This window comes from Anguilla anguilla, chromosome 15 (assembly GCF_013347855.1).
Source record: "Anguilla anguilla isolate fAngAng1 chromosome 15, fAngAng1.pri, whole genome shotgun sequence".
NCBI classification, from domain to species: domain Eukaryota; kingdom Metazoa; phylum Chordata; class Actinopteri; order Anguilliformes; family Anguillidae; genus Anguilla; species Anguilla anguilla.
Genome location: NC_049215.1, coordinates 11,984,181 through 12,009,004, shown reverse-complemented (window position 1 = coordinate 12,009,004; position 24,824 = coordinate 11,984,181). Strand labels below are relative to the sequence as shown.

General features: G+C 47.4%; 2 protein-coding genes across 7 annotated transcripts in view; both read right to left on the bottom strand.

Annotated features, from left to right (window-relative positions):
- Positions 1–2,491, bottom strand: part of LOC118214186 (dedicator of cytokinesis protein 9-like) — a 100,110-nt gene extending 97,619 nt beyond the window's left edge. For 2 of the 3 annotated variants that reach the window (XM_035393878.1, XM_035393879.1), the window contains exon 1: positions 1,791–2,490. In XM_035393878.1, coding sequence (XP_035249769.1) covers positions 1,791–1,907 — 117 coding nt within the window. In that variant the 5' untranslated portion in view covers positions 1,908–2,490. Of the gene's footprint in view, positions 1–1,790 lie in introns of all 3 variants that reach the window. The other variant, XM_035393869.1, reaches the window with a different exon arrangement.
- A 1,632-nt stretch (positions 2,492–4,123) lies between these two features.
- The window catches only part of LOC118214452 (FERM, ARHGEF and pleckstrin domain-containing protein 1-like), a 76,130-nt gene continuing 55,429 nt past the window's right edge, over positions 4,124–24,824 (bottom strand). For 3 of the 4 annotated variants that reach the window (XM_035394416.1, XM_035394415.1, XM_035394417.1), the window contains 16 exons: positions 24,634–24,709; positions 24,330–24,531; positions 20,015–20,196; positions 18,682–18,771; positions 17,190–17,323; positions 14,692–14,773; positions 14,090–14,327; positions 13,085–13,215; positions 12,900–12,968; positions 12,342–12,431; positions 11,795–11,877; positions 10,987–11,102; positions 10,291–10,454; positions 7,268–7,375; positions 6,516–6,667; positions 4,124–6,091 (listed from right to left, as the gene is read on the bottom strand). In XM_035394416.1, coding sequence (XP_035250307.1) covers positions 6,010–6,091; positions 6,516–6,667; positions 7,268–7,375; positions 10,291–10,454; positions 10,987–11,102; positions 11,795–11,877; positions 12,342–12,431; positions 12,900–12,968; positions 13,085–13,215; positions 14,090–14,327; positions 14,692–14,773; positions 17,190–17,323; positions 18,682–18,771; positions 20,015–20,196; positions 24,330–24,531; positions 24,634–24,709 — 1,999 coding nt within the window. In that variant the 3' untranslated portion in view covers positions 4,124–6,009. The remainder of the gene's footprint in view (positions 6,092–6,515; positions 6,668–7,267; positions 7,376–10,290; positions 10,455–10,986; positions 11,103–11,794; positions 11,878–12,341; positions 12,432–12,899; positions 12,969–13,084; positions 13,216–14,089; positions 14,328–14,691; positions 14,774–17,189; positions 17,324–18,681; positions 18,772–20,014; positions 20,197–24,329; positions 24,532–24,633; positions 24,710–24,824) is intronic. The other variant, XM_035394418.1, reaches the window with a different exon arrangement.

The window sequence follows — 24,824 nt, the reverse complement described above, 5'->3', positions numbered from 1 at the left end:
TATCCAGAGCGACTTACACAACTTTTTACATGGCACTTTACATTGTATCCATTTATACAGCTGGATATATACTGAAGCAATGCAGGTTAAGTACCTTGCTCAAGGGTACAACGGCAGTGTCCTTACCCGGGAATCGAACCTGCGACCTTTCGGTTACAAGCGCAGTTCCTTACCCACTGTGCCACACTCCGTCCAGAGTTCAGAACGCATGAATGCACTCCTCTTGGATCCGTGGGTGCACGTGACATCATCTCCCATCATACTCCGTGAACCATTTTGGGATTTTTTTTTCAACAAGGTAGAACAGAAAGCGTTTTGACTAGCAGATGTGGAGACTGGGTGATAATATTAAGGTACTGACAGGGAGCAAAGACCACAGTTTAAAATCAGGGTTTACTCATGCCTGACACTGAGAAAAGGCCATCACAGCACCACAGTGTCATTCTGCAGATAGGAGCTGGCCAATCACCATCCTTTCTAGTGACAGGGGTATTCTACCTCTGCTACTCGATTATTACATGCATGTGCGCCTGTTAAGGACCCAAGCTTTATCTCGGTCTTTTGGCATGAGAAGGAAGAAAATCTGGTTCTCTAGACTTTGTACCTCAGCTGAAATTTGATTTACAGACTCAGACACAAACAACTAGTTATACTCTATAAACTCCCACTCTCAACCAAGACCCATTTACTAAAATAGGCTGTTGCTTTTGACATAGGTCTCCGATAGAGCTGGAAACTGAACATACTGTGCAAGGTTGAGACGGCCATCGGTACAATATAGCAATAGTAGAAGACACCACACACGCACGCACAAGCCGTCCCTGAGGACATCAGAAATGAAGGGGCGGTGTAACAAATCCATGTCAAAACAAAAATTTCCCCACCCCCGCGCCATCTCATCCACGAGGTTGTAACTGATATAGTTTATGAATGGACATAGTAGTCTGCAGAATGCCAGCTCTTACCAGTAAACCACTCTATTCACTAAAGTAGTAAGGGACGGGAGAACTACCATTCGTATGCACATTACCATCATTTTATTTATTTATTAAGCATTCGGCACTGCCTTGAGAATGACAACAGCATTGTTCGCTTAGACTTATGGTTTCACCTTATCCACCACGTGCCAGTTTCAACCACCGCAGCAGGTGTTTAAACGCGTCTTTTAGATCAGTGAAATCTAGCATCCAAACCCGACGATTAAACTCAGTTTAAGGTCGTTTGTGACAGGTCCCATGAGACCAGTATTTGATGGCTGTATTCCAGGGTCCCAATAACAAAGCGACTAGCGTACCTGAGTAACATGGCACAACAAAGGAAATCAGTGCTTGATGCCTGCCAAGTAGCCTAAGCATACACATTTATCCAAAACCAAAAATACTTTAACAAAGAATAGTTAAAATAACCACCGGGTCCTTAAAACATTACTCATATCCTTAAAATCTCTAGGCGAAACATATATGAATAACATTTTTTTTTTCATTCAACATTAAATGGAAACGTGCAGACTACGAGACCGATTAACACGTCAATCCTTGTTTTGATAATATAGTAATAAAAAACAATGGTACCGCTTGTGGTTTCGCAGTAGACTACCTGCTGGCCTATTAATCGTATCGTTTGTTTTGGGGATTCAGTTCAACACGATTGTTTGTAATAACACTTCTCCCGCAGACCCCGCATTGTGATAACAGCGGCTTTTACGTGAGACAAGCCAACATGCCCGACAGACCTCTAAACGGTACGAAAATGAACAGGCGAAGAAATAATTAAAATGTGAGTTTACTTACCACAAGCACGGACGTCCTGACAACCTCGGACACGCTTTGCCTCAACTCGGCCGCAGTTCCAGGTTTACTTAGACCCCGTGTGAACTTCCGAGTTTCCGAATGTGGTGGAAGAGACATTGCAGTGCAGAACTTTTCATCAACTAATTAGTAAACAAAACTAACAGTTTTTTTTTTTACTTAAAACGAAAAAAATCTGCTCTGAATGGAAACCATTTGTCGGCTTGCTTTTCGTCCCGAACTAAAAGAGTTCACATTGATTCAGAAACGGGATCATCCTGGAAGCGTAAAATCCTGTTGTCTTTATTTCACCGTTTCCATAATGCTGTGGAGTGACTCGTTCCCATTCTTATTTTTATTGTCCCCGTTGTGTTATTATTTGGAGAACACACATTAGCACTGCGCTGTCACCGCCTCATTATTGCGGTTTCCCTTATGGTGTTCATGCTGCCCCAGCAGTCAAACGTAAGCCGCCGGCCGTGCGCTATCCGCTCCACACTCCTCCCCTCGGAGAAACTCCCTGTTTTTTCTCTCCGTCGGCGCCAGGTTAAAACGCAGTTCTAAGCCGAAAGCAGGCTGCGTTTCCCCGGAGTACAAATTTAAAGTTTAGATTTAAACCTGCCATTGACCACCTGTGCGTTGCTGGAGAATTATTAACCAGCGTTTCCAGAGAAACGAACCCAGGATCCCTAAAACGGCAGCTTTTCGAAGAGCGTAGTTCAGTAATGGCATCACCTGTTGCGCCAGTGTTTGCTTTCTTTTGCCTTTTGTTAGTGAGTTAGTAACAACGGCAAATGTGTGCATTAGGACCATCAATTAGTTTGACACTTAATGTGTAAAAATGCGTGAAATACTCCACAAACACTAGCAGATGGTGTTTGAATATACCGTACTACCAGTGGTAAATCTATGGGGTATAAGTAAATATACAGTTGAATGCAAAAGTATTGGGACAGTGACACAATTTTTGTTGTAGGCTACAAAAGTTTGTATACACAGTTTTTGGGGAGCAGAAGTAATGGAACAAATTAACACATGAAATAAAGCAGTCATATTTAGCGCTTGTTTGCAAACGCTTTATATTCAATGACTGCCTGAAGTTTACGACTCATAGACGTCACCAGACACTGGGTATCCTCCCTGGTGATGCTCTGCCAGGCCTGCACTGCAGCCATCTTCAGCTCCTGTTCGTTTCTGGGGCGTTTGTCAGCAGTCTTGTCTTCAGTCAGTGAAACGTGTGTTCAGTTGGACTCGGCATGGGAGTTTGACTTTGGCAGTCAAGAACATTCCAGTTCTTGGCCTGAAAAACTCATTGATTGCTTTAGCAGCATGCCTGGGGTCATTGTCCTGCTGCAAGGTGAAGTGCCGTCCAATGAATTTTGAGGAATGTGGTTTGGATCTGTTCAGTTTCTGTACACTTAAGAATTCATGATATGACTGCATGCGTCAGCAGTCATATCTTCAACGAAGGCAAGCCATGACACTACCTCCACCATGTTTCACAGATTGAATCATTTTATTCACCCCGAAAGTGTTAATAAATGAAATGAAACTGTCCCCAACCCTGATTCTTAGGGCCTGATTTATTAAGACCTTTAGCATATGCCAAACCTTTCAGCAAGAATAAAACTCTTTACTACCACTACCAATGATTGGTACAAAAGAAATACCATGACCAATCATTGGTCATGTTTTTGGTTTTGCACATGCTAAAGGTAAATCAGGCCCTTAGTGTGCAACAATGGATTCCTGAGAAATGCAATAGTGCCATCTACTGGTAATGCATCAAACTTCTGCTTTTAAAACAACATCTGTGTCTCAAATGCAAAATTGATTTTCATGCATTTTTTGCTACTTGAATAAGCACAACATTATTGTGTTCTGCCAAAGTCATCTGGTGTCATGCAGCCATTTCCAACAGGACTGGCTTCCCCATTTTTACAAGGAATGTGGATTTACCTGAGCTCCAGGTAGCTTTGCCAAATGCTGGAATCAGATAGTTTCCATAATTATAACCACCACCATTTCCGGCAGAACATCTGATCCCATCAGCCGTAGTGAATAACCGTGAATGTACAGCTTTCTTGAGTGGTGCTCTCTAGTGTCACAGAAAAACTACACCTCCAGGTTTCTATGCAAAATGCTCAAAACCACACAGAGCAAAACACCATTAGCATCAAAACATGTGCAGGAGAGTGGTGGGAGGTTAATATTTTTTTCCTCTATTCTCCTGTGAAAGAGTTTGAACTGTGAATTGTTAGTAGTAAAAGAGGCAGAACAAACTGCATACCTTTACTTTTAAAATGTACAAGTTTTTCTCAAAGTTGTAGACAAACACATCAGCAAGTGTCATAAAATGTTTTTTTTTTTTTATTGCTTTCGTGTCCACAGATCTTTCTGCTGTTTGGGGAGGGGGGGTCACACAGATCATTCCATCCATTTCTCCAGTAGAATTCACCCCCCCCCCCCCCCCCCCCCCCCCCCCCCCCCCCCCCCCCCCACAAACAGACTCCTTACTCTCACATCAGCAATATCATTTAAAGTCCCTGTGCACTCAGAACGATCCTTTTCTGCACGTTTTCCTGTTAATAAAGAAGTGAATTAAATTCTAAAAAGATACTGGCAGAGTCTTGGTCAGCTTTTGTATCAAAAGTAAGTGGGTACTGTACAAATTAGGTACATGATCAAAGACCAACAATCTCTGGCCTGGTGATTTGAACCTGGCAGAGAATGTAAAAAATGTACAGAGACACTTTTGCTTGGTATGTGCAGAGGCTGTTACCCAGGCAACAGTCATATCCTCGTGGCTAGTATAGTTCTTATTCATCCCGGAAGTGTTGATAAACCTGTTCATCAGGCCCCACATGAGGAATTTTAATGGCAGGATGTGTCACATTTAAATGTACTTCGATGTTTATTTTAGCAAATAAGCAGACCTTGTCTTACGGTGTGATTAAAATGGCATCTCAGCACAGGGTTTTAAACAGGTAAGGATTTCTCTCACCAGTTGGGAGCCATTTACAACCCCTGAGAGGACTGCTATTTAGTGGACTGAAAGTGTCTTCATAACTTTAGAGTCTATTTCCTACCTTGGCTTTAAAGCCTTTTTCCATATGAGAATTTACTCTGAATGAATACTGATGATAGTTCATAGGTCATAGGGCACAGGTCATGAAGTGTAACAGGAAGTCTTATTTGAGCCCAGGACAGAAGAACGGAGGAGACACTCTTAGCATTGTGTCCAAAGTGGGGTTAACAGGAAAAAAAAAACTGTTCTTTGAAATTTCAATTTAGTATAAGTGCCAATACTGGCATAGTAACTACTCAGGATGTACTTAAAATGATTATTAATCCTAAACATTAATTATGAAAAACCAGAATCGTAAATCTTTAGGTTATCCTGAACATATTAATTCAAGTCATATTTCCCAGGGACATCTTGGAGTTAAATAAATTTTCTTTTAAAGGTGCCTATAAGTTCACTTTAGTACATCGATTCTCTGAAATTCCTTTTTAGAAACCTACGTATCTCCAACATATTAAAATCACATTATAAAGACAGTCATTGGGAAAAAACCTGTTTGGCACTCATGCTGTAGGATTTGAACGCAGCCATTGTCCTTCAAAACAAACAAACAAAAAAACATGTTTTGAGTAGCAAAAAAGTAGCAGTTATCTCCAACAAACAAACCTGTAGTTTAAAAATAAAACAAAACTTTTTCGACAGGTCTGCATTTTAGAAACACAACCAATGAAAACATGTAAAACCAGAATGAGAGAAAGTGGTTCACAGACCACATTAAAAAATCGTATAAAATGACATTCTACAAAAGATGATTCAGAGTTCAGTAGAAATGCAGGACAGCAGTCTTTCTGTCGTTACCCAGCACACATGACCTCTGAAATACTCTGAAAGCACAGAATTTTGTGCCGGGACAATAAGTGTCCCATTTATGCGTAAAAACAAAGCAAAGTCAAAAAGAAAATAAAAGGATCAAAGAGTGAAACTGAAAACTGCGCAGCTGACAGTGTGGGGCCCTTCGGTTGGCAGGAGGCGTTGTTTGGGCTAACATGGGGGTGTGGCGCGGATGGGGGATCCATGGATTGTACAAAAACGTGGGCACTGCATGGGTAGGAGGTGTGGTATGGAGGGCCAAGGCGTGACACAGGAAGGGGGTGGGAGGGGCCTGGCAGGCCCCAGGTGGGCCCCAGGCTCTTTGGATCAGTAGGGGTGGGGCTCTTTTCGGCTCAGGAAACGGGTGCGGCTGGTGGAGCTGGTGGCGCTGCGGATGACCTCCATCCACCTGTGAGGGTGAGAGAAAGAGAGAGAGAGAGAGAGAGAGAGAGAGAGAGAGAGGGAGAGTGGGAAAGAGACACAGAGATCAGGATGGGAGAAGAACCAAACTTCACTGCAGATCTGAACAAATCGTGCTCCCTCAGGAGTACATTTCCCTCCCGCTTCCGATATCCTGCCTGCTCTGATTAACTTAGGAAGTTTGATCTGAGCACACAGATACTCAGGGCTCTTGCTGGCGTGATACTCTGGAGCGTGTGTCTCTTTAAACAGCCAGAGGGGTAACTGGGGGCAGGACAGTGCAGTTTGGTTTTAGAAACACCTCCACAGGGTACAAGAAAAAGAAAGGGAGCAAGTGATACTCCAAAAGAGAGAACGGGAAAGTGAGAGAGAGAGATGGAGATAAAAGAGAGCGCGAGTATGGAGTTGTTTACCTCTCGAAGGTGTACTCGCTCTCAGATCTGAAGTAGTAGACGTGAGATTTGAAATGGAGCTTGAAGACGTAGTCTTTGTGGATGTTCTCATTCTCAGAGGGAATGGTGACAGAGTACCCCAGCAGTGGCAGGCTAGCCAGGGGGTAGTCATCCTGGGGGAGGAGGGGTGGGGTACGCAGTTAGGCACAGGCTAATGTTCACACACAACAGCAAAAAGTACAACCAGTACTTAGAAACTGAGTAAGCTGACTATATATCTGACACAAGTCCTATCAGTAACTGTCTTTTTAACTGCCTCAGTAATTTCCTGCTCCCTCCTCAGCTGATCTGTTGTGTTTGCACTCTGGTACAAAATGGCTGCCGTGCGTCACCCAGGTGGGTGCTACACGTTGGTGGTTGAGGCTAATTTCCTCCACTGTAATGCTCTGAGGTCATAAAGAAATCTATTATAATAATGATTATTACTAACCGTTTCATTAAAAGCATGCGGAAACTTATAGTGCTTACTTCCTGAATAATTCACATTGAGTCCAAATAGATTATTTAATTGAGTTTGAATTAAAGGCCTGCCACCTACTGGTGTGTACACAGATCAACACTCCCAGACCGCTGAAGGCTGAATTACAGGGATCTGAGTTATTGGGTTTGATTTTTATTGGGTTTTGCATGAGCAGAAGACACACACATGCGCGCACGCGCACATGCACACACACACGTACACACACACGTACACACAGCTCAGCAGTCCTCACCTGATATGTCTTGTAGAAGAACAGGCTGAAGTTAGTGAAGACCACCCACAGTTTCTGCCAGCCATTGCTGTTCTTAAACTTCCTCAGGAGGTTTCCTGACAGCTGATTCTACAGGACAGACAACAAACAACCGCTGCTTTACTTGGGGGGGGGGGGCATTTCTGCTCAGCTTTACCCCTCCCTGAGAACAGCACTGCACTCACAAAAAAACTGAAGAGAAAACAGAAACCACACAACAGTGAAGACGACTACGTAAACCACAGCAAGTCACATAAATATCCATTTAATCTTTAAACAGTAGCTCTGTACTTACATCAGCTTACCAAAACAGGAATCATACAAGACTGCACCGGGCAAACATCGGCAGCTACACATGAACAAACTAGCCCCTGAGCTCCAGTACACTAGAGTTAAATCACTTCAAGAGAAAACAAACTGAACGGCCTGAGCTAGAGTAACTGCACACACACACACACACACACACCAGTAAACATGCAATGCACACAAATGAGTGCTGGGAGACGAGGCGGTCGAGATCGTAGACACACGGAGAGTGAGTTTCATCCCTCTGGAGCAGGTAGAAGACCCTTCCCTCAGCAGGACCCCAGAGACATGCTCTGTTTTACAGTCTGGCTGGAGCCTCTCTCTCCCTGTGGTGTAGTCAGGGCTCGCGTTCCCCGTCCCGGAGACGCTGACCGTACCCTGGGCGGGTTTATTCACACAAACTGAGCCAGATTCTCTGTATGTGTTGGTGCTTGGCTCTCAAGACAGTAGTGGAATGAGTACCGAAAATATCAGCTTTTTAATGAAACTGAACGAAGCAATTTGCAGTTCAAAGTCTTACATTGGTATTTTAACTAATACTAACATCTAATACAGATACCTAGGAAGTGCACATAATGAAGGCAGACTATCCTAAAGTTTCCCCCAGTTTTTTAACCCCAGTTTTCCCCCATTTTAGGAATGCCTAATTGCATCCGTAAGCCTGTGTCTGTTTCTTGAAATCAAGCCCACACAGTACCTGCTGAGCTGCACAGTGATTGGTCCAGAGGAGTAATAATCATGTGCAACTGGTGCAGGCATACTACAGGCTCCTGATTGGAGGAGGGTGGTGGTGCACAATGGGACAAGGACAGTCCCACTGACTCCCTGGGGTACGCCCAGTACAGGATGACCTGGCCCACAGGGTGCATCACTGCACTGAAACCCAGGGTCCCAGGACCTCCTGGTTTACCAGGGGCTTTTTAAAAATAAAGAAAACTACAAATCTGAGGCTGTGCTAACAGTCTGCTTGGTGTACCATGCTGCCGTGCGATTGGTGGGGCCTGCCTGTCGGCATGGTTACCTCTGTGCTCCTGCAGGTATCGCTAAAGGAGAGGCTGCACACGCGGTACCAGCAGACTAGAGAGAGTGCCACAGGCCCCGCCCCACTGCCACGCCCAGGGGGAGGTTTCTCTGAGTCACTGACTGGACTAGGGTCCTCTACCGTGGGAGCACAGACAGACAGACAAACAGAGAGAGAGAGGAGGGAGAGGGACGGACAGACAGGGAGATGGAGGGAACGGGAAAAAGAGAGAAGGAATGTGGGAGGAGGGAAACAGACAGAAAGGGAAGGAGAGACATACAGACAGTGAGAGAAGAAGGGATAGGTACAAACTGACAGAGAGGGAGAAGAGCAATAAACAGACAGACAGTATAAGGGTGAGAGGGAAGGACAAACGGACAGCAGCAGGTTAACCACAGGGGGTCAGAGGTCACTCCAGGGGGTGTCAGCTGTGGATAGAGAACCCACAAACACCTGGTGCAAACAGTGAGCCCGCCACACCCTGCCTAGAACACGGAGTCCAACACAGACCGACACTTTCAGGGATATGTGTCATGAGATCACCCCAATGCACTGCCATTTCACATCAACCTGTTCCCAAAAAAATCCCTCACATACCACAGTGTTTCTCTGTGGTGATATGGGCTGTTTCACACCAACATCACACCGCTCTCTCTCCGTTCAGTATGACGTGCAGAGAAATGAGAGTAGTTAGAAAAAATAGATAGAAAACACTGGTAGAAACAGTAGATAAGACATCCCCCCTCCACTATGTATCAATGTGTGACCTTAGGCCCTCTCTCATGACAACATCCTCAAAAGTACAGTCTCAGCTGGAACCAGACGGACAGACAGACAGAGATACGGGACACAGAGAGACAGAGTCTCGGAGGTGAGACCAGGGCTGTAACAGAGGCAGACCTGAAGAGAGTTAAATCTGTGAAAGAGGGCTGAGAGCAGTGACCTTCAGTTCCACCTCCCAGAAACCATAATTACCCATCTGCCCACACTAACCGCTAGCACACCACGGTTACAGTAACCACGGCACACCAGCTAGCCAACCGCAGCCTCTCTCTCAGGAAAGGCTCTTAGTGTGCAGCTTAAAAATTCAGCTCCTTCAAATACTCAGCTTTAAGAGTACTGAAGAGGCACTGTTTTTTGGGAGTGGCTTGGAAAAGGGATTTGGGTTGAAGGTTCAAATTTATTTTCAACATGAAGCATGTTATTGACAGAAATGTACAGACATCATAATTGTATATTGTTGAAAATACGTGCAGCTATGAAATGATCTGTAATCTGCAGTATTTTCAATTGCATGTGAAGTGTTGAGGGATGAGTAATAGTGATTTGAGCCAGGTCAGGTGCTGTATAAACACACACTGAGTGAAATGTGAGCAGTGTAAGTCATAGCAGAATCTGCTGAGAGTGCAGTTAATGTACAGGCATAGCAGGCAGCTATCGACAGGCAGATGAGTTTCACAGTGGCTGAGAGGATGTGAACTGGAGAACACTAGCCCCAGTGGGGAGAATACAGTTTAAACATAATACACACACACACACACACACACACACACACACAGGGACACACATACGCACACACACACACACACACACACACACAGGGACACACATACGCACACACACACAAGGAGGAGGAGGAGGAACAGAAGCAGAGGGAGGGCAGGGCTGAGGCAGGTACCTCCACGGCAATGCTAAAGTCCAGCATGGACACGCTGGTGTTCCTGTGCCAGCACACATGCACTGTGGTGTTACCACGGTGAGCCTCCTGTCTCTGCAGGGAAGTGCGCGAGGCACTCAGGTCGTCCTCCGACTCCTGGTCTAGAGTCGGGTCCTCCGAGGATTCTGGGAAATTCAGTGAAAGGAGCCGTTAAAGAGATTCCCCTTGTTCCCGGACAGGGCAACCCGGAGAGGCAGAGTTTCTACACACAAACGCCTTTAGAGAGGAACAGTATTAAGTCTTTCATCACACACAATATCAGTGTTTTAGGTAGAAGAGAATTAAATCTTCCATTCCACACACAGCAACTGCATTTAAGGTGGAAAAGTATGGACACAGTCCACACTGCAGCCAATTTTTGTCTACTACACACATTTTCTTCAGTGATTGGCCAGATAGTTCATACAGACAGTTCAAAATTTGCATGCCGCCCCCTACTTGTCTCCCTAACTTGGAATGCCCCATTTTTTGTTCATTGCTGGAACCTCTGCTATTGATTTGGGAGAGCGCAGATAAACACGTGCTCTCCACTATAGCATGCAAACCCAAAGACCACTTCTCATGACACTGGCGGAATCCCGGTCGGTGCCCTGGTCATTGCCCCTACAGGTTTGGCGTCCACAGCAATGGGCGCGGTGGTGTGGTGCTAACACTCACTGTTCTCCTGGGGGCTGCCGGCCACGACGGGGTTAGAGCTGGGCCCGTTGCACTTCTCCGCCAGGTCAATGGCCATCTTGATGTCCTCCATCCACTTCTCCATCTCTGATACAGAGCTGGTGGAGACAGCACTGCTTTCAGCCAACATCTGGTGGCACGGCCAATGGCAACACTAGCTAACTAAACCAATCAGCAGTGCTATGCACTTCAATGAGGTCCTTTGGGGTCACAGCACTGCTTCAAGCCAATGGGCTGGTGATGAGGCTAATGCTAACCACAGGTATAACCAGTAAAATAGATGAGCGTCAGACTACAAAATCAATAAGGGCAGGTAGGGGATTGACAGCATTGCTCTTACACAATGGGCTAGTCACAAGACTAATGCTGACACTAACACTGACCAGAGGTACACTTGGTCACTTGACTTAATGAGACAGGGTTGAAACTCCATTGAGTCCTAAACTTGCTATCTGTAGCATTGAGTCATTAACACAGCAACCAGGAGAGAATAATGAATGGTTCAAGTTGAAATAGTTTGTCAGCAAAGTTCCAGTCATAAGGAGGACTGACAGATTTTCCATCCCCTCCGAGCGGCCCTGGCCTGGTAAATATTTCCTGTGGTTGTTTCGATGAGCATGTGCGCTGTCTGAGTGATGAATGGCGTTATTGTGGTGGGACACAGAGAGCCTTGTTCAGCCCACAGACTGGGCCTGAGACCTCGGGACGGGAGGTCTCCTGTCCCTCAAGCGGGTTAGCGCCTAGCGCCCTAGCGCAGCGTGTCACCGGGGCGTCGGCGCCGCGCTCTTACCTCGCCGCCACCACCACGGAGCTGCGCTGGCCGGACAGGGTGAAGGAGTGGGGCACCCCCCACTCATCCTCGCTCTCCCTGATCTGAGAACAGAGCAGAGGGAGACAGCAGTCACGCACAACGGGCCTCGACACCTCTCACACTCGCGCGCATGCAGACGCTAACACTCACACTCGCGCGCATGCAGACGCTAACACTCACACCCGCGCGCATGCAGAAGCTAACACTCACACTTGCTCTCTCTCTCACACACACACACACACACGCTGGCATTAATACTGCCACCCTCTCATTTCATGTATGGAGTGCCGTGTGGAACAGTGGGTTACTGTAGTTCTATTCACCCACAGACAATATCCAGAGTGTCTCCATATGGAGCTTACACATTCAAGCAAGATCAAAGCACAAGGCACTTACATATGCAAATGGCTTTACAATTTCAAACTGAACTTAGATATTGAGCATGAGACTAACATATTTACACTGCACTGCCTCACAGCAGACACAGCACATTGTGTCGCCCTGGCAACACCACTGCTGTACTCACTGTCATGCCGTAGAGGGGGAGCTGCCCGTGGACTTTGAACTGATTGGCTGTCGTCATCCCTCGACTCGTGTACAGCAGGACGTCATTGAACTGCCAGAAGGAAGAACAGAAAACAGACTAACTTCAGGTACTCCAGGAGGTGAAAGTCTTTCAGTGTCAAACATACATCACGCAGCACAGAGGTGGATCTACTGCTGGCTCTCCTCCAGTAAGAGGGTTATTAATCTCTCCTTGTGTAAGCAGGCAGAGACCAGATACGCATGAATATAGAGACTAGAACACATTAATCACAGACACTTTGCCATAAATGTCTAAGAACAGTATATCTCAGATTTTAATGAAAAAATAGGATTTAAATGTGTAGTTTAGTCAGTATACTTTAGAAATGGATGAATCCTGCAGTGATTTAGATTTCCAACGCTTTCATGAAGTGGTGTGTACAGATGCAGAGGTCTGGAGATGGCTGTAGTTCAGCTGACATTCCTGCCAAGTAATTAAATTTAAGAGGAAGTAATAAGAGGAGGAAGAGGTCGGGACAGATGCGGAGGAGGGGGTTACCAGAAAGAACATGCGCTGCTGAAGGCCTTTTCCTGATAGCTTGCTCAGACAGCCCAACCGGATAAACTCCTGCATCCAAGAGAAAATACTTCAGTTTAACACTTTAAACTTTAATCACAAAACTTCAGGGGGGCCTCCAGAGGAGAAATTGGGGAACTGCGGCTGCATTGCGCCCATGCACTCACCCGTCCTGGTATAGCAAGATTGTCGATTCCGACCAGGTCCTTCTTCAGTTCCAGAAGCTTCTGGAAGTTCTCCATCTTGATCATGGGGCAGTGAAGCTGGGCCACCATCTCGGACACATCAGCCAGGGCAGCTGTGTGTGTGTGTGTGTGTATGTGCATGTGGATGTGTGTGTGTGTGAGAGACAGAGAGAAAGGTCACCATTAGCACTGCCCCTAGGGTCTTTTAAATACAGGTAGCGTCACAGAATCACTAACCCAAGGGTACTATAGGTTATGTACTATTGACGTTAGTCAGCCCAAACTCTGGGGAAGTGCTTTGCGAATAAACCAGTGGTCGGCTACTTCTGAGTCATGATCTCATGTAGGTGGGTCTAAAATTGAAGATGGTAATAAAAGCCAAATAAACCTTTTTAACTGTGACGAAACCCTGGATGAAACAAGTAGAACCAATCAGGTTGCAGATAAACCACTGACACAAACAGTAATGTCCCTTTCCAGATGCCCTAGAGAAGCTAAAAACCAACAGTGAATGGATACTTTTTGATGTTCTTCACATAATTACACAAGGACAACATCCACAGCATATAGTGGCACCTTTAGCATGGAGATGCAGACAGGCCCAGAACTGCTGGGATGAGCAGTGCCCAGGCTGTTTAGAAGATTCCACAAAGCTTTTAATGAGATTTTATTCATTTTCCATCAGAGAGCCAAACAGATGGGGAAATGATTATGAGCGTAAGAGAGAAGGGTCGTTGAGTTCATGTAAAGGCTGGAGTGCTTCACTGTTATTTACACTCCCCTGTATCTAGAGTAGCTGCATACACACAAACGCACTCACACGCTTGCACACATGCACAAAAGTTTCAATTCCAAATCAAGGAATGGCCGACAAAACATATACTAGCCCCTGTTACCCACTTAAAGCACTGTACAAGCACCCCCAGACTGCCTCAGTGGGTCTGGGTAAGGGACACAAATGTGCTGAGAGGGGGCTCTGTACTGTACCTCTGGAGTCCCTGAAGTCCTGGTGGGTGGGCGGGTAGTGCTTGCACAGCCGCTCCAGGATCTGCTTGTAGTGCATGAGGCGGTGCAGGGGGCGGAGCAGGAAGACGTTGAGTGGCAGGTAGCACACCTTCTGCAGCTCAAAGTCGCGGCACAGCGCCTCCACCCTCCGCGAGGCCCGGCACGCCCGCTCCAGCTCCAGCAGCACCTCCGAGTGCCTCTGCAGGTGCACCGTCATCTGCTGCAGGGGGGAGGGGGAGAGGGTCACTGTCTGACTGACACACAGATGCACTGACACACTGACGCACTGACACACTGACACACGGACACACTGGCGCACTGACAGGAAGGAACACAGGCTGATAGATACATAGAAAAGACTAACACATGGACACACTGACAGGAAGGCAAAAACATGATGATAGATGGAGAAAGAGAGGCACATGGGGAGGCAGATAGATGGTATTGTGGAAGGAAGACAGGGACGGACGGACAGACAGGCAGACAGACAGGTGATATGCAGCAGGGAGAGCAATGGAAGTCTTATTGATTGTGAGGAAACTGTTTGTATCTCATTGAACATGAGGACCACACGAGCCCCTCACCTTAATGCCCTGGATGTTCTTCAGCATGACGTCCCCGATGCGCTGGTAGTCTCCTTTAATGTGGGCATTAGACCGTCCCTCCCTGCAGAGAACAGAGATTTAGCTGCACAGGAAATTTACCTTCTTCACTCCTTAAAAACGAATCATTCACTTCTCAAAATGATTCACAAATGTCCCTCTTCACTTTTCAAAACAAATCACTCTCTCATCCATTCACTTCTCAAAGCCACTCACTTATCCTCTGACCCTCAGCTTTCCATAATTTAGCTTTGCTGCGCCAGAGGAGATACGCTGCTTCAGTTATGAGATCAGGAACTCCCACCAATACACAAGACCACCAATGTGCACTTGAGTGCAGCTCATTCACAACAATTGTTCAAAAAAGGAGATTCAGAACATAAACCACCGTCCATCCACCAGATGTCACTAGTGAGCCGTGTTTCCTGTACCGTCAGGCACATAGTGAAACTCCTCAGACGTGAAGAGTCCCTCTTGCTTTGGTGAGGGGAGGCTCATCACTGCATGCGATACAGAGCCATCCCGTGCACAAGATAAAACGCACGGATGCAGCGCCCGGAATGCTGGGAATTCAAAGCCTTCCAGGGAATTGTTTAAAGGCAATTTATTCCACATCCCTGGGCCCGACGCCGCTTCTAAATTGGACAGATGTGCAGGGAGCAGAGGTTGGCCAAGCAGCAGGGATGCTTTTGATCTGTGCAGGTCTGCATATGCAGAACAGCCACACCGAGTGCCCATGCATTCCTTTAACTCATTACGGCACCCTGCAGTATGAGCTAGCAGCTAGGGCCGGTGTCGCTGAGAAATATATGAATTAGCAGGCAGGGCTGGAATCACTACAAAATATATGACCGAGCAGATAGCACTGGTGTTCTATGAAATATATGGGCTAGTAGATAGCATTGGTGCTGCTATGAAATATAAGGGCTAGCAGACAGCATTGGTGCTGCTATAAAATATATGCATCAGTTTGTAGTTGTCACTTGGAAACATCTGAATCAGTACGTAGTGTTAAAGTGACTATGAAATGCATGTATTAGGGCGTGCATAGTGTGTATTTCTTGCATTAGGGTGTACTGTTGGTGTCACCATGAAATATGAATTAGCAGACAATGCAGGTATTCCTATGAAATGTATTAACGGTTATAGTTAGTGTCGCTATGAAATATGAACTCTCAGTTAGAGCTGGCATCAAAGTGAAAAATGAATTCACAGGGCTGGTGTATCAACGACATGTGAATTAGCAGCTAATGTTGACGGCTCAGTGAAATATGAGTTAATGGGTAGAGCCGGTGTCAGAGTGAAATGGCACTTCGCGGCGGTGTCACTATGAAAGATTTGGAGCTGGAATGAAGCGGGTTTCCGCTATGTGCATTCCCAAGCGCATCTGTCCCGCGTTGCTGTGATGATGAGGTTGCCAACGATCACCATCTTAGTTTAGGTTGGGGTGGGGGGGCGATCAGGCCCTCCGGGGTGGGACACATTCTCTGACACGCTGCCAGGACTACAGAATAAGATGGGGGGGGGGGGGTGTTAGACAGGAATAGTAAGTACTCATCTCAGGGCCTAGCTGTTGCCATAGTGACCACTGTTCCTCATTTGATGTGGCACATTCATATACTGTGGTGGTGGTTCCCAACCCTGTTCCTGGAGATCTACCATTCTGTAGGTTTTCACTTCCAACCCTAATTTAGCACACCTCATTCAACAGCTACAGATCTCATTGAGCTGCTAATTAGTAGAATCAGGTGTGCCGAATTAGGGTTGAAATGAAAACCAACAGGACGGTAGATTTCCAGGAAGCGGGTTGGAAACCACTGACATACTGGATCCCCTAAAACTATGAAACCCTCCAATTCGGCATATATACAGGCCAAAGCCAGACAGATGCTTTTCAGAGAGAAAGGTAGTCCAGTCAGACCAACACAGGCCATTATTCACTATAAGCAATCACAGAAGAACACACCACACACTGAACAGCAGACAATAATCCAATATCAATTCATCTATAGAACGGTCTTGTTCTAGAATCACAACTAAGTGGAACCAGAGTATCTGTATGCTGTGTTGCTGGGGAAGAGAATTCTGTTGCTCCCTGATTATCTTCCTGATTATCATAGTCAAGCTCAACCTTTTCACTGAGGCACCGCAGCAGGTATGTCCGCTTCACACTACACACCTCCACTCAGGTAAACCAACCAGTTTTCCCGCACTGTCACCGAGGGCAATCGAGAGCGGTTTAATTACTGTTTTGAATCTCATTCAAATGTTCTGGAATAACACGCAGGATGTTTAGGAAACAGACAAGGTGTGTTTGGATGAGTCGTCTCTTACATACAGTGCATCTCAAATTCACAAAAAACACACAGGCACCACATCCATTTTTTTTCCCAGAATAGACACAAGATAGCAGAGAGTGATGCTGAAAATATCTCAGAAACAAAACGTTGTGGACTTGTTTCCCCCCCACCCCAGCTCACCACAGAGCCAGCCGCTGCTCCACCTCCCGCAGGAAGCTGGTGTGGAACTTGTGCAGGGGCTCGAAGTTGGAGGAGATGGAGTTCCTGAGAGATTCGGGTGTAGCCTCGTCTTTCCCTACTGAGTTCTGAAAAGACTAAGACCCAGAAATACATGCATGAGAACATGGGTGCACATGCGTGTGCACACAAAAACACACAATTACATTTTACATCACAAAGGTCCGTTACAGATTACAAAATAACAATAATTTTATTTATCAGAGCGGCATCACTCTAATCCTAGTGCGTGTGTAGAGCTGTGACCTGTGAGCAGTTTCAGGGGCGGGGCATGTTGCTGGGGGCGGGGCATGCTGTGCCCTCACAGAGAAGACTGACAGACCTGGTTGTGTCGCATTAGAGATGCGCTGCTGCCGAACGATCTCTGTCACTGTCTGATGACTGCACATCAGGGCCGCAGCTTGGGCCCAATCCCCTGATGGCCGTGTGATCAATATGCAAATCAATGCCACAATCGTCCAATTACAGCCCTCGGGAAGGAGAGCATCAAAGAGGGCCCGATCCAAGGAATCCAACCGCACAGAGCTTCCTCTTCCTCTGCCGGGGATGTGGAAAGTGTGGCTTTGATACAGCTGGCCTCAGTCTGGGACAGCTGTGGGTTTGTGGGGGAGGGTGGTTTGGTGTGTGTGTGTGTGTGTAGGCTCCAAGGCAGGAGGTGAGTAACAGTTGGCTCTCAGATGTTTCTGAAACAGCCAAACAAAATATTTACCCGATATGTTTACCCGAAAGGCCTACTACGGACATCAGAGAGGCTGTGAATTCAGCTCTCTCGCTCTCTCTCTCTCTGAGGCTCAGCTGTGTGCTGCGGTATTATGCTGGTCTGGTTTACCCAGTCTGTGCAGGACCAGCTAAAAGAGGCCTGCACGAGCTGCACTGAGGAACGTGCCTGTGGTGCTGGCCCTGCCCTGGCAGGTATTTCCTAAATGATTAAACTCCCAGGGGCTCCTCCCCTTCCACTTCCTTGTTTAGTCAGCTGGCCCTCCTGAGAGCTGGGCGAGGAAGTGTGCGCATGTTTGCGTGTAAACATCCCTGTTAAACCCACGGGCACTGAGGAACACTGGCAAAAACAAATAAATACACTCAAAATCGAGATAAGATAAGGAGCTGGATATCCAAGGTTCTGGCAGCGGGAACCCTTGGGTGAGCCAAATCAGTCAAGGTTAAATTTCAAACTGGATTCGCAACCAAACGGTCCTAGTGCAGAACATACTAGAGCAGGTGTAGAGAGGCGGAACCAAACACCAACCCATGTCCCTGTCACCATAGCTATCCCATAATGCCCGAGGAAGCCTGAGTGCATGGGTCATATAATAAAAGCAACAGCCAACCAGCACAGAGCACTGAAGCCTGCGTGAAGCTGCTGATGTAAAGTAAATGATCAGCTCCATGGCTGCCATGGCGACTGAGGCACACACGTCCATCTGCTCAGCCTCACCATGGTGATGACCTCCAGGTCCTTCAGGTACGTCCTCTCTGTGGTCAGCAGTTCCTTGGCGATGAAGTAGGCCTTGTCCGTAGGAAACCTCTGCAGCAGCGAGAAAGAACATGTGAGAGTGAGAACACACGAGAGAGAACTCACGAGAGAGGGAATGCATCACAGAATGCATGAATGAGAAAAAACAAATGAGGACACGTGAGAGAGAACTCGCACTACGAACTGACCGCAGACTTAACCCAAACTGATCACTGTACACACTACTGCTGCCAAGCCCTATTCCAGAACAGAGTACTTAACCCAAACTGACTTAACCCAAACTGATCACTGCACACACTACTGCTGCCAAGCCCTATTCCAGAACAGAGTACTTAACCCAAACTGACTTAACCCAAACTGATCACTGCACACACTACTGCTGCCAAGCCCTATTCCAGAACATACATGTTTCCAGGGAGACTCGCTGAAATATAAAGCAGCCCAGTTCCGTCCACAGCACTGACCCACATACAGCGTATTTTAGGAGGGGGACAGTAATGTAGGTCTGCCATTCTGAGCTGGTGAGATAAGCCCCTGGTGCCCATGACCAAGCTATTGGGGAGCCATGCCTCGCATTAAAAATGGGTTAAAACATCTTTTCTATAGTGGCACATTCTGATTATGAGATGTGTACTTATGCAAGCAAATGAACATATAATGAGGTGTTCATTTCAGTTTAGTTTATTAAGTGTCTTCTTAAATAGTGGTCAGGGGGTGATTCTCAGTCTCCATTAAATCAATGTTATTTGGCTAACAAAGCTAACGGCTAACAGAATGAGCTGTGCGTACTCGAGGCAAGAGGGCTTGACTCTGACACGTCCCCAATTTGTCACATAATTCTTGACGAGTAGCTCAGCAGACCAGGGTCTAAAATAACGTGAACTTTAAAATAATGTGACCTTCAAAGAAGACCGCTGCATAATCCAAACTATTTTTGTACTTTAGAGGTCATATTTTATGTAATTTAATTATTTACAGTGTACCTGCGGTCTGCAAACCCACCCAGAAGTGCCAAATGGTCTGCTGGTTTCTGGATTCACTTTAAAATCGGCAACCAATTCAGAGGCGAGGTGGGCCAACTGTGAAATCAACTGCTTTAATTGATTAATTAAGCCCTGGTAACCAATGGAAACCTGCACAACCTGTGGCAGTCCAGTATCAGGGCTACAGGCCCCTGATCTACACACATCTAGGTAACAACAACAATGAGCCTAAAGCCAGAGCCCGGCTGAACCCCCACACCCACACCCCTCAAGAACACCTTGACTACGGTCCCTCTCTCTGGACCACAAACCTTCCTCCGAACCTCGTCCTCATCGTCGGTGCGCGTGCATCCGCCGTCGTTCAGCAGCGGGCTGGTGAGGGGGGAGGGCTGGGGGCCGTCCAGGCTCTGACCGGGGGCCAGGCCACGCCTCTGACCGTTCACTGCACCCTGATTGGGCGAGTCCGAGAGCCGGGGACAGCTCATCATCACTCCTGTGAGGGAGAGAGAGGGAGCAAGGAGGGGGGAGGAAAAGGGGGACAAAAAGAGAGAGAGAGAGGGAAAAAAGATTAGTCATGCTGTATCTAAGTGCATTCCAGACTGATCATTAGATTTCAAACATGCAGGACAATCCGCAAAGCTGGGGTTACAGGTAATAAGAGGATTCTGATTGTCATACACGAGTCTATACAAATAGAGGCACTATAGGAACCAGACAAAACGAGCTAAAAGCCACACTCTTGTATTAAAAACTTGCCAACTGAATCTCAGTTTTCACTCAGGACCGTTGGAAAGAAAAAAGACCCTATTTCCTACAGCCAGCATACCTACATTGCCGTCAAATCCTACCGCAGTACTGAATTACATACTCGCCTGCCTCGGTTTCCCACCCTCTGCATGCACTGGCAGTATTTTAGCATGGATGAAAGAGTGATTAAACTGGCGCACTTCTAGTCTATGACTACTGTCTACGACAGACAGGAGAGCTGTGGGGACTACAGCAATACTGCTCATATATATATGCAACACACACACACACACAAGAAACTAATATAATTAAAGAGTACAAGTAGACACTAATATTTTATCTATAACAACATAGATTCTAGTGACTAGGGTAGAATCAACCAGCAGGTGCTTTGAAAGAGTTTTAAAACACGGTTTGGGACAAAAACTACTACACCGTTCCAGGACATGGTTGTCCAACTTACTGCCTGTTGAATGACCAATTTTGTAACCTCATTATGGAGCTTATTAGGAACAGTAAAACTTGAGTGAGAAGCGGTAGGTATATTTATACAAATGAAATACATGCCAAACTGTAAGTAGGTGACCCAGAAGCCAGCGCAAGAGCCAGACAGTGATGAATTATGAGGATAGTGAGATGTGGGACGTTACAGTTTTTCGGCCCCCTACACACACGCACGCACGCACGCACACACACACACCATGTGCTCTACATTTTCACTCCTAAGCCGTTCAGTTCTCCACAGGAGCAGTTAGTTATAATTTATCAGTCCTGTGGTCCTAGTCAGTCTCAGATTCAGCCATAACACAGCAGCAGCACAGGGGGACAGGAGACAGGAACAGAGACCAGTTCAGACTTACATTCACACCGGACAGGAGATTCACCATCATGCAATGGTTTTATTTCCACTGAAATGTGAAGAACCAGGACAAACCACAAACAAATGACAGCATCGAGAAAGAGTACCCAGGTGCTTAGAGCTCACACAGGAAAAGAAAAGTGCACATGAACATGAAAGAAACACAAACGAAGAGCCAAAAGCGAAGAGCAAAGGAGTACTGTAGGGATGGGACTACATTTGCAGTGAATTCTGGGTAAAAATGGGAATAGACAATGTGAGACAAGCTTCTCATATGGGTTAGTGCCCCGGAAAAACTTCAGAAGGTGAGACAGAAGAGCAGAACAATTAATTATTAGTTAAACGGTGTTATAAGTAATATGGTACAATTTATATACAAACAATGAGTACCATAGATGAGTTACAGCAATAACCTTGCACTGTCTGAATTACAGTACTCTGTGTGAGATCTGGAAATCTCCTTCCCAGTGCTCTCATAGATCTACTCTCAAGCACCATCTCTTTGGGACTTTCCAAAATACACAATGACATTACTCCTACAGTAAAACCACCAACATCACTGATACTACTCCTACTGATCAGCATCAGGGCATGAGCCACATCCATTACAATTCAGTCCATTCAGTTCATGAAATCAAAAACTTCCCATTACGACCTTCAAAGACTTTTTTTTTTTCAAAGACAAAGAATTATTTAATTGAATATCAATAAATAGAATCGACATTGTCCCCAGCACTTGGAAGCTTTATATGTTGTGCCATTTTATCAAACGCACATAGTATACCCACAATACTTCGAATAGAGAGAGATAGAGAGAGAGAGAGCTAAACAGCAGTTTCACCAAACATACACCAAGACCTAAAACACAAGCTGTCTCCATGGAAACCCGATATACACAGAAGTATAATGACTCTCTGTCTTTAGTGTGCAGTGCTTTGAAATGTCCAAGTTTAACTACAATGTACACAATAAATGTCACATACTGGACAACACGACATACTTAAGTCATTTGTAAACATTCCCTTCTAACTAGCCAACATGAGTCTACAGCAAATTACTATTATTAGTAGCTTGTTATTCTTTACAAGAGCAAAATAAGGGCACAGTTGACGTGTTAAGTCTCCACCACAATGGCAAATGAGAACAGAAGTTTGTTCTGTTCTGGCATCAACATTCATCAAGCCATTTGACCAGACATGTAGATTCAGCCTATTTAATACTCTGATCTACTCATAGTGTGTATACCACATAATGCACACGTATGGGCCTAACACTGAGCACTCTCCGACTGTGACACAAGACTCCCAAGGTTTAGTCAAACTATGCTATTGGCTAAATTTATGCCCCTGTTTAATAGACCAGAGGCATAACGTTTCAATCTAAAACTCCACCATTGTGGAGCAGTCAGCTCTTCTCTGGTCGCTGATTTATGAACCACGTGTGGGTGGGAGGGCTTGGCACTGGGGAAGACCGCTCCTTCATCACGAACGGGCGGACGTGCGTTGCATCGTTCGTCACTCCAGTAAAATCCTATCAGACCTCAGAGCTGTGTGAGGGTAATCATCTGCACATGTGTCCTGCAGGAGAGAGGCTTTGTGTGGGATCCCTCTGCATAGGTCAGTCCTTTTCTCACCAGGATTGTGGGGGGGGGGGGGGGGGGGGGGGTTAGGGTTAGGGGGGGCTCACTGCCAGATGATAAGAATCATTGTGTGGGGGGGTAACTGCACTCCATTCCCTGTTGGAACTCAGTGCTCATTATGTGAATCCCCCTGGCTTGCCTGTCAGCCCCGAACTACACACATACCACCCCTCCTTCCACTGAGAGCTTTCACTGCACATGCTCAGTGCACAAAGGGATGCTAACAGCGCTATCCTCATCGCTAAAGTTAAAGAGGGGCTTCAGCAGCTGAAGACACGTGCACCATCCTCATCGCTAAAGTCAAAGCCTCCGTCCTCCTCCACCTCCTCCTCCAGCTGCAGGCTGCCGAAGGAGAACTTGTTTCGGGGGAGGGGCGTGCGGGACGGGCCACCTGAGGGGGCAGAGTCTCCGCAGCTCAGTCGACGGCCAGAGGAGCCGCCCATCTCCGATTCGCTGGACTCTGAGCCGCTGCTCCCAGAGCCGTCAATCATCTGCACGGCGCCGATGTGGTCCAGGTGGGGGCGGGGCTTGGACAGGCCCGGCGTGGACAGCCCATTGGCCAACATGCGGCGCTCCAGAGCCGCCATGCGTTCTGCGCGCGAGAACACGGGGCGGGGCTGGTGGGCGGGGACGGGGGCGGGGCCGAGGCTCTTCTTCGAACGCGACGACCGCGGTGTGGCTGGAGAACATCTGCCATAGTGCGGGCCCTCATCTAGCACGGGCCGCGGGTTAAAGTCGCGGTCACCGCCATCGTATCCGTCCTCATCCCAGGGAGCGGGCCACGGCTCGTGCCCGTTCTCCTCGGCGGGGCCGAATTGGTCAGTGCAACGTGCCACTGGGGGGCAGCGATGCACAGAACCCTGGAATAACTCATCTACCAGGGTGCTGTTGTAGGGGGAGGGAGGAGACACGCCCCCATAGGGAGACACACCCCCATGGGTAGACACACCCCCATAGGGAGACATGCCCCCATGGGTAGACACACCCCCATAGGGAGACATGCCCCCATAGGGAGACACACCCCCATGGGTAGACACACCCCTGTAGGGAGACACACCCCCATGGATGGCCACGCCCCCATGGGTAGACATACCCTCATAGGGAGAAACACCCACTGGGTCCTCATCAGTAAGCTCTGGGCAGTGGAACGTTGGGTACTCCCCGTACCCCACACTACGCCTGTGAACACGCCGGTATCCCCCATTGACGCCCCCGCCCCGGACGACAGGCTCGTCCTCCTCAAAGTAATACTCATATGTGCGGGGGCGGGGCCTGACAGGGCGTGGCCTGGGCGGGCTGGGCTCACGCTCGTTATCTACGCCGCTGTGGTCGGTGTACGGGATGGGGGTGGGGCCAGCCTGGGCCGCCCGCCGTGCCGGACCTGTGCTCAGACGCTCCGCCCGCTGACCAGAGGGGGACGGCTCCACTCGAGGCCCCGCTCGCTCCTCGCGCCCGTTGCGCTGGGGGGAGGGGCTGCTCTTTTTCCGCGACGCCGACGAGTCCTCCACGCTGACCGACACCGTCTCCCGCCAGCCCGACCGGCTCGGAGAGTCCAGCTCGTCCCCTGAGGAGCTGATCACGCTCTGCGGACGGACAGACAGACAGACAGACAGGCGCTCAGTCTCAATCACACAGCTCTGTTGGGAAGCGCTGTTGCATTTCAGAACAGGGACAGCTGCACTCACTTCTTTTGGCACTTGGGGGCGCTGCAGTGAAGGCAGTGGAGACTGGCTGCTGTGAGACTGGACCCTGCTGTGTTTCCTGTGACAGTAGGAATAGAAGCTGAGATTAATGGACCCCATCCACTACCCCAACCACACCAAAGACTGTTACCGGGCTGAATCCTACCTTGAAGACTATACCCTATGGCTGTTCC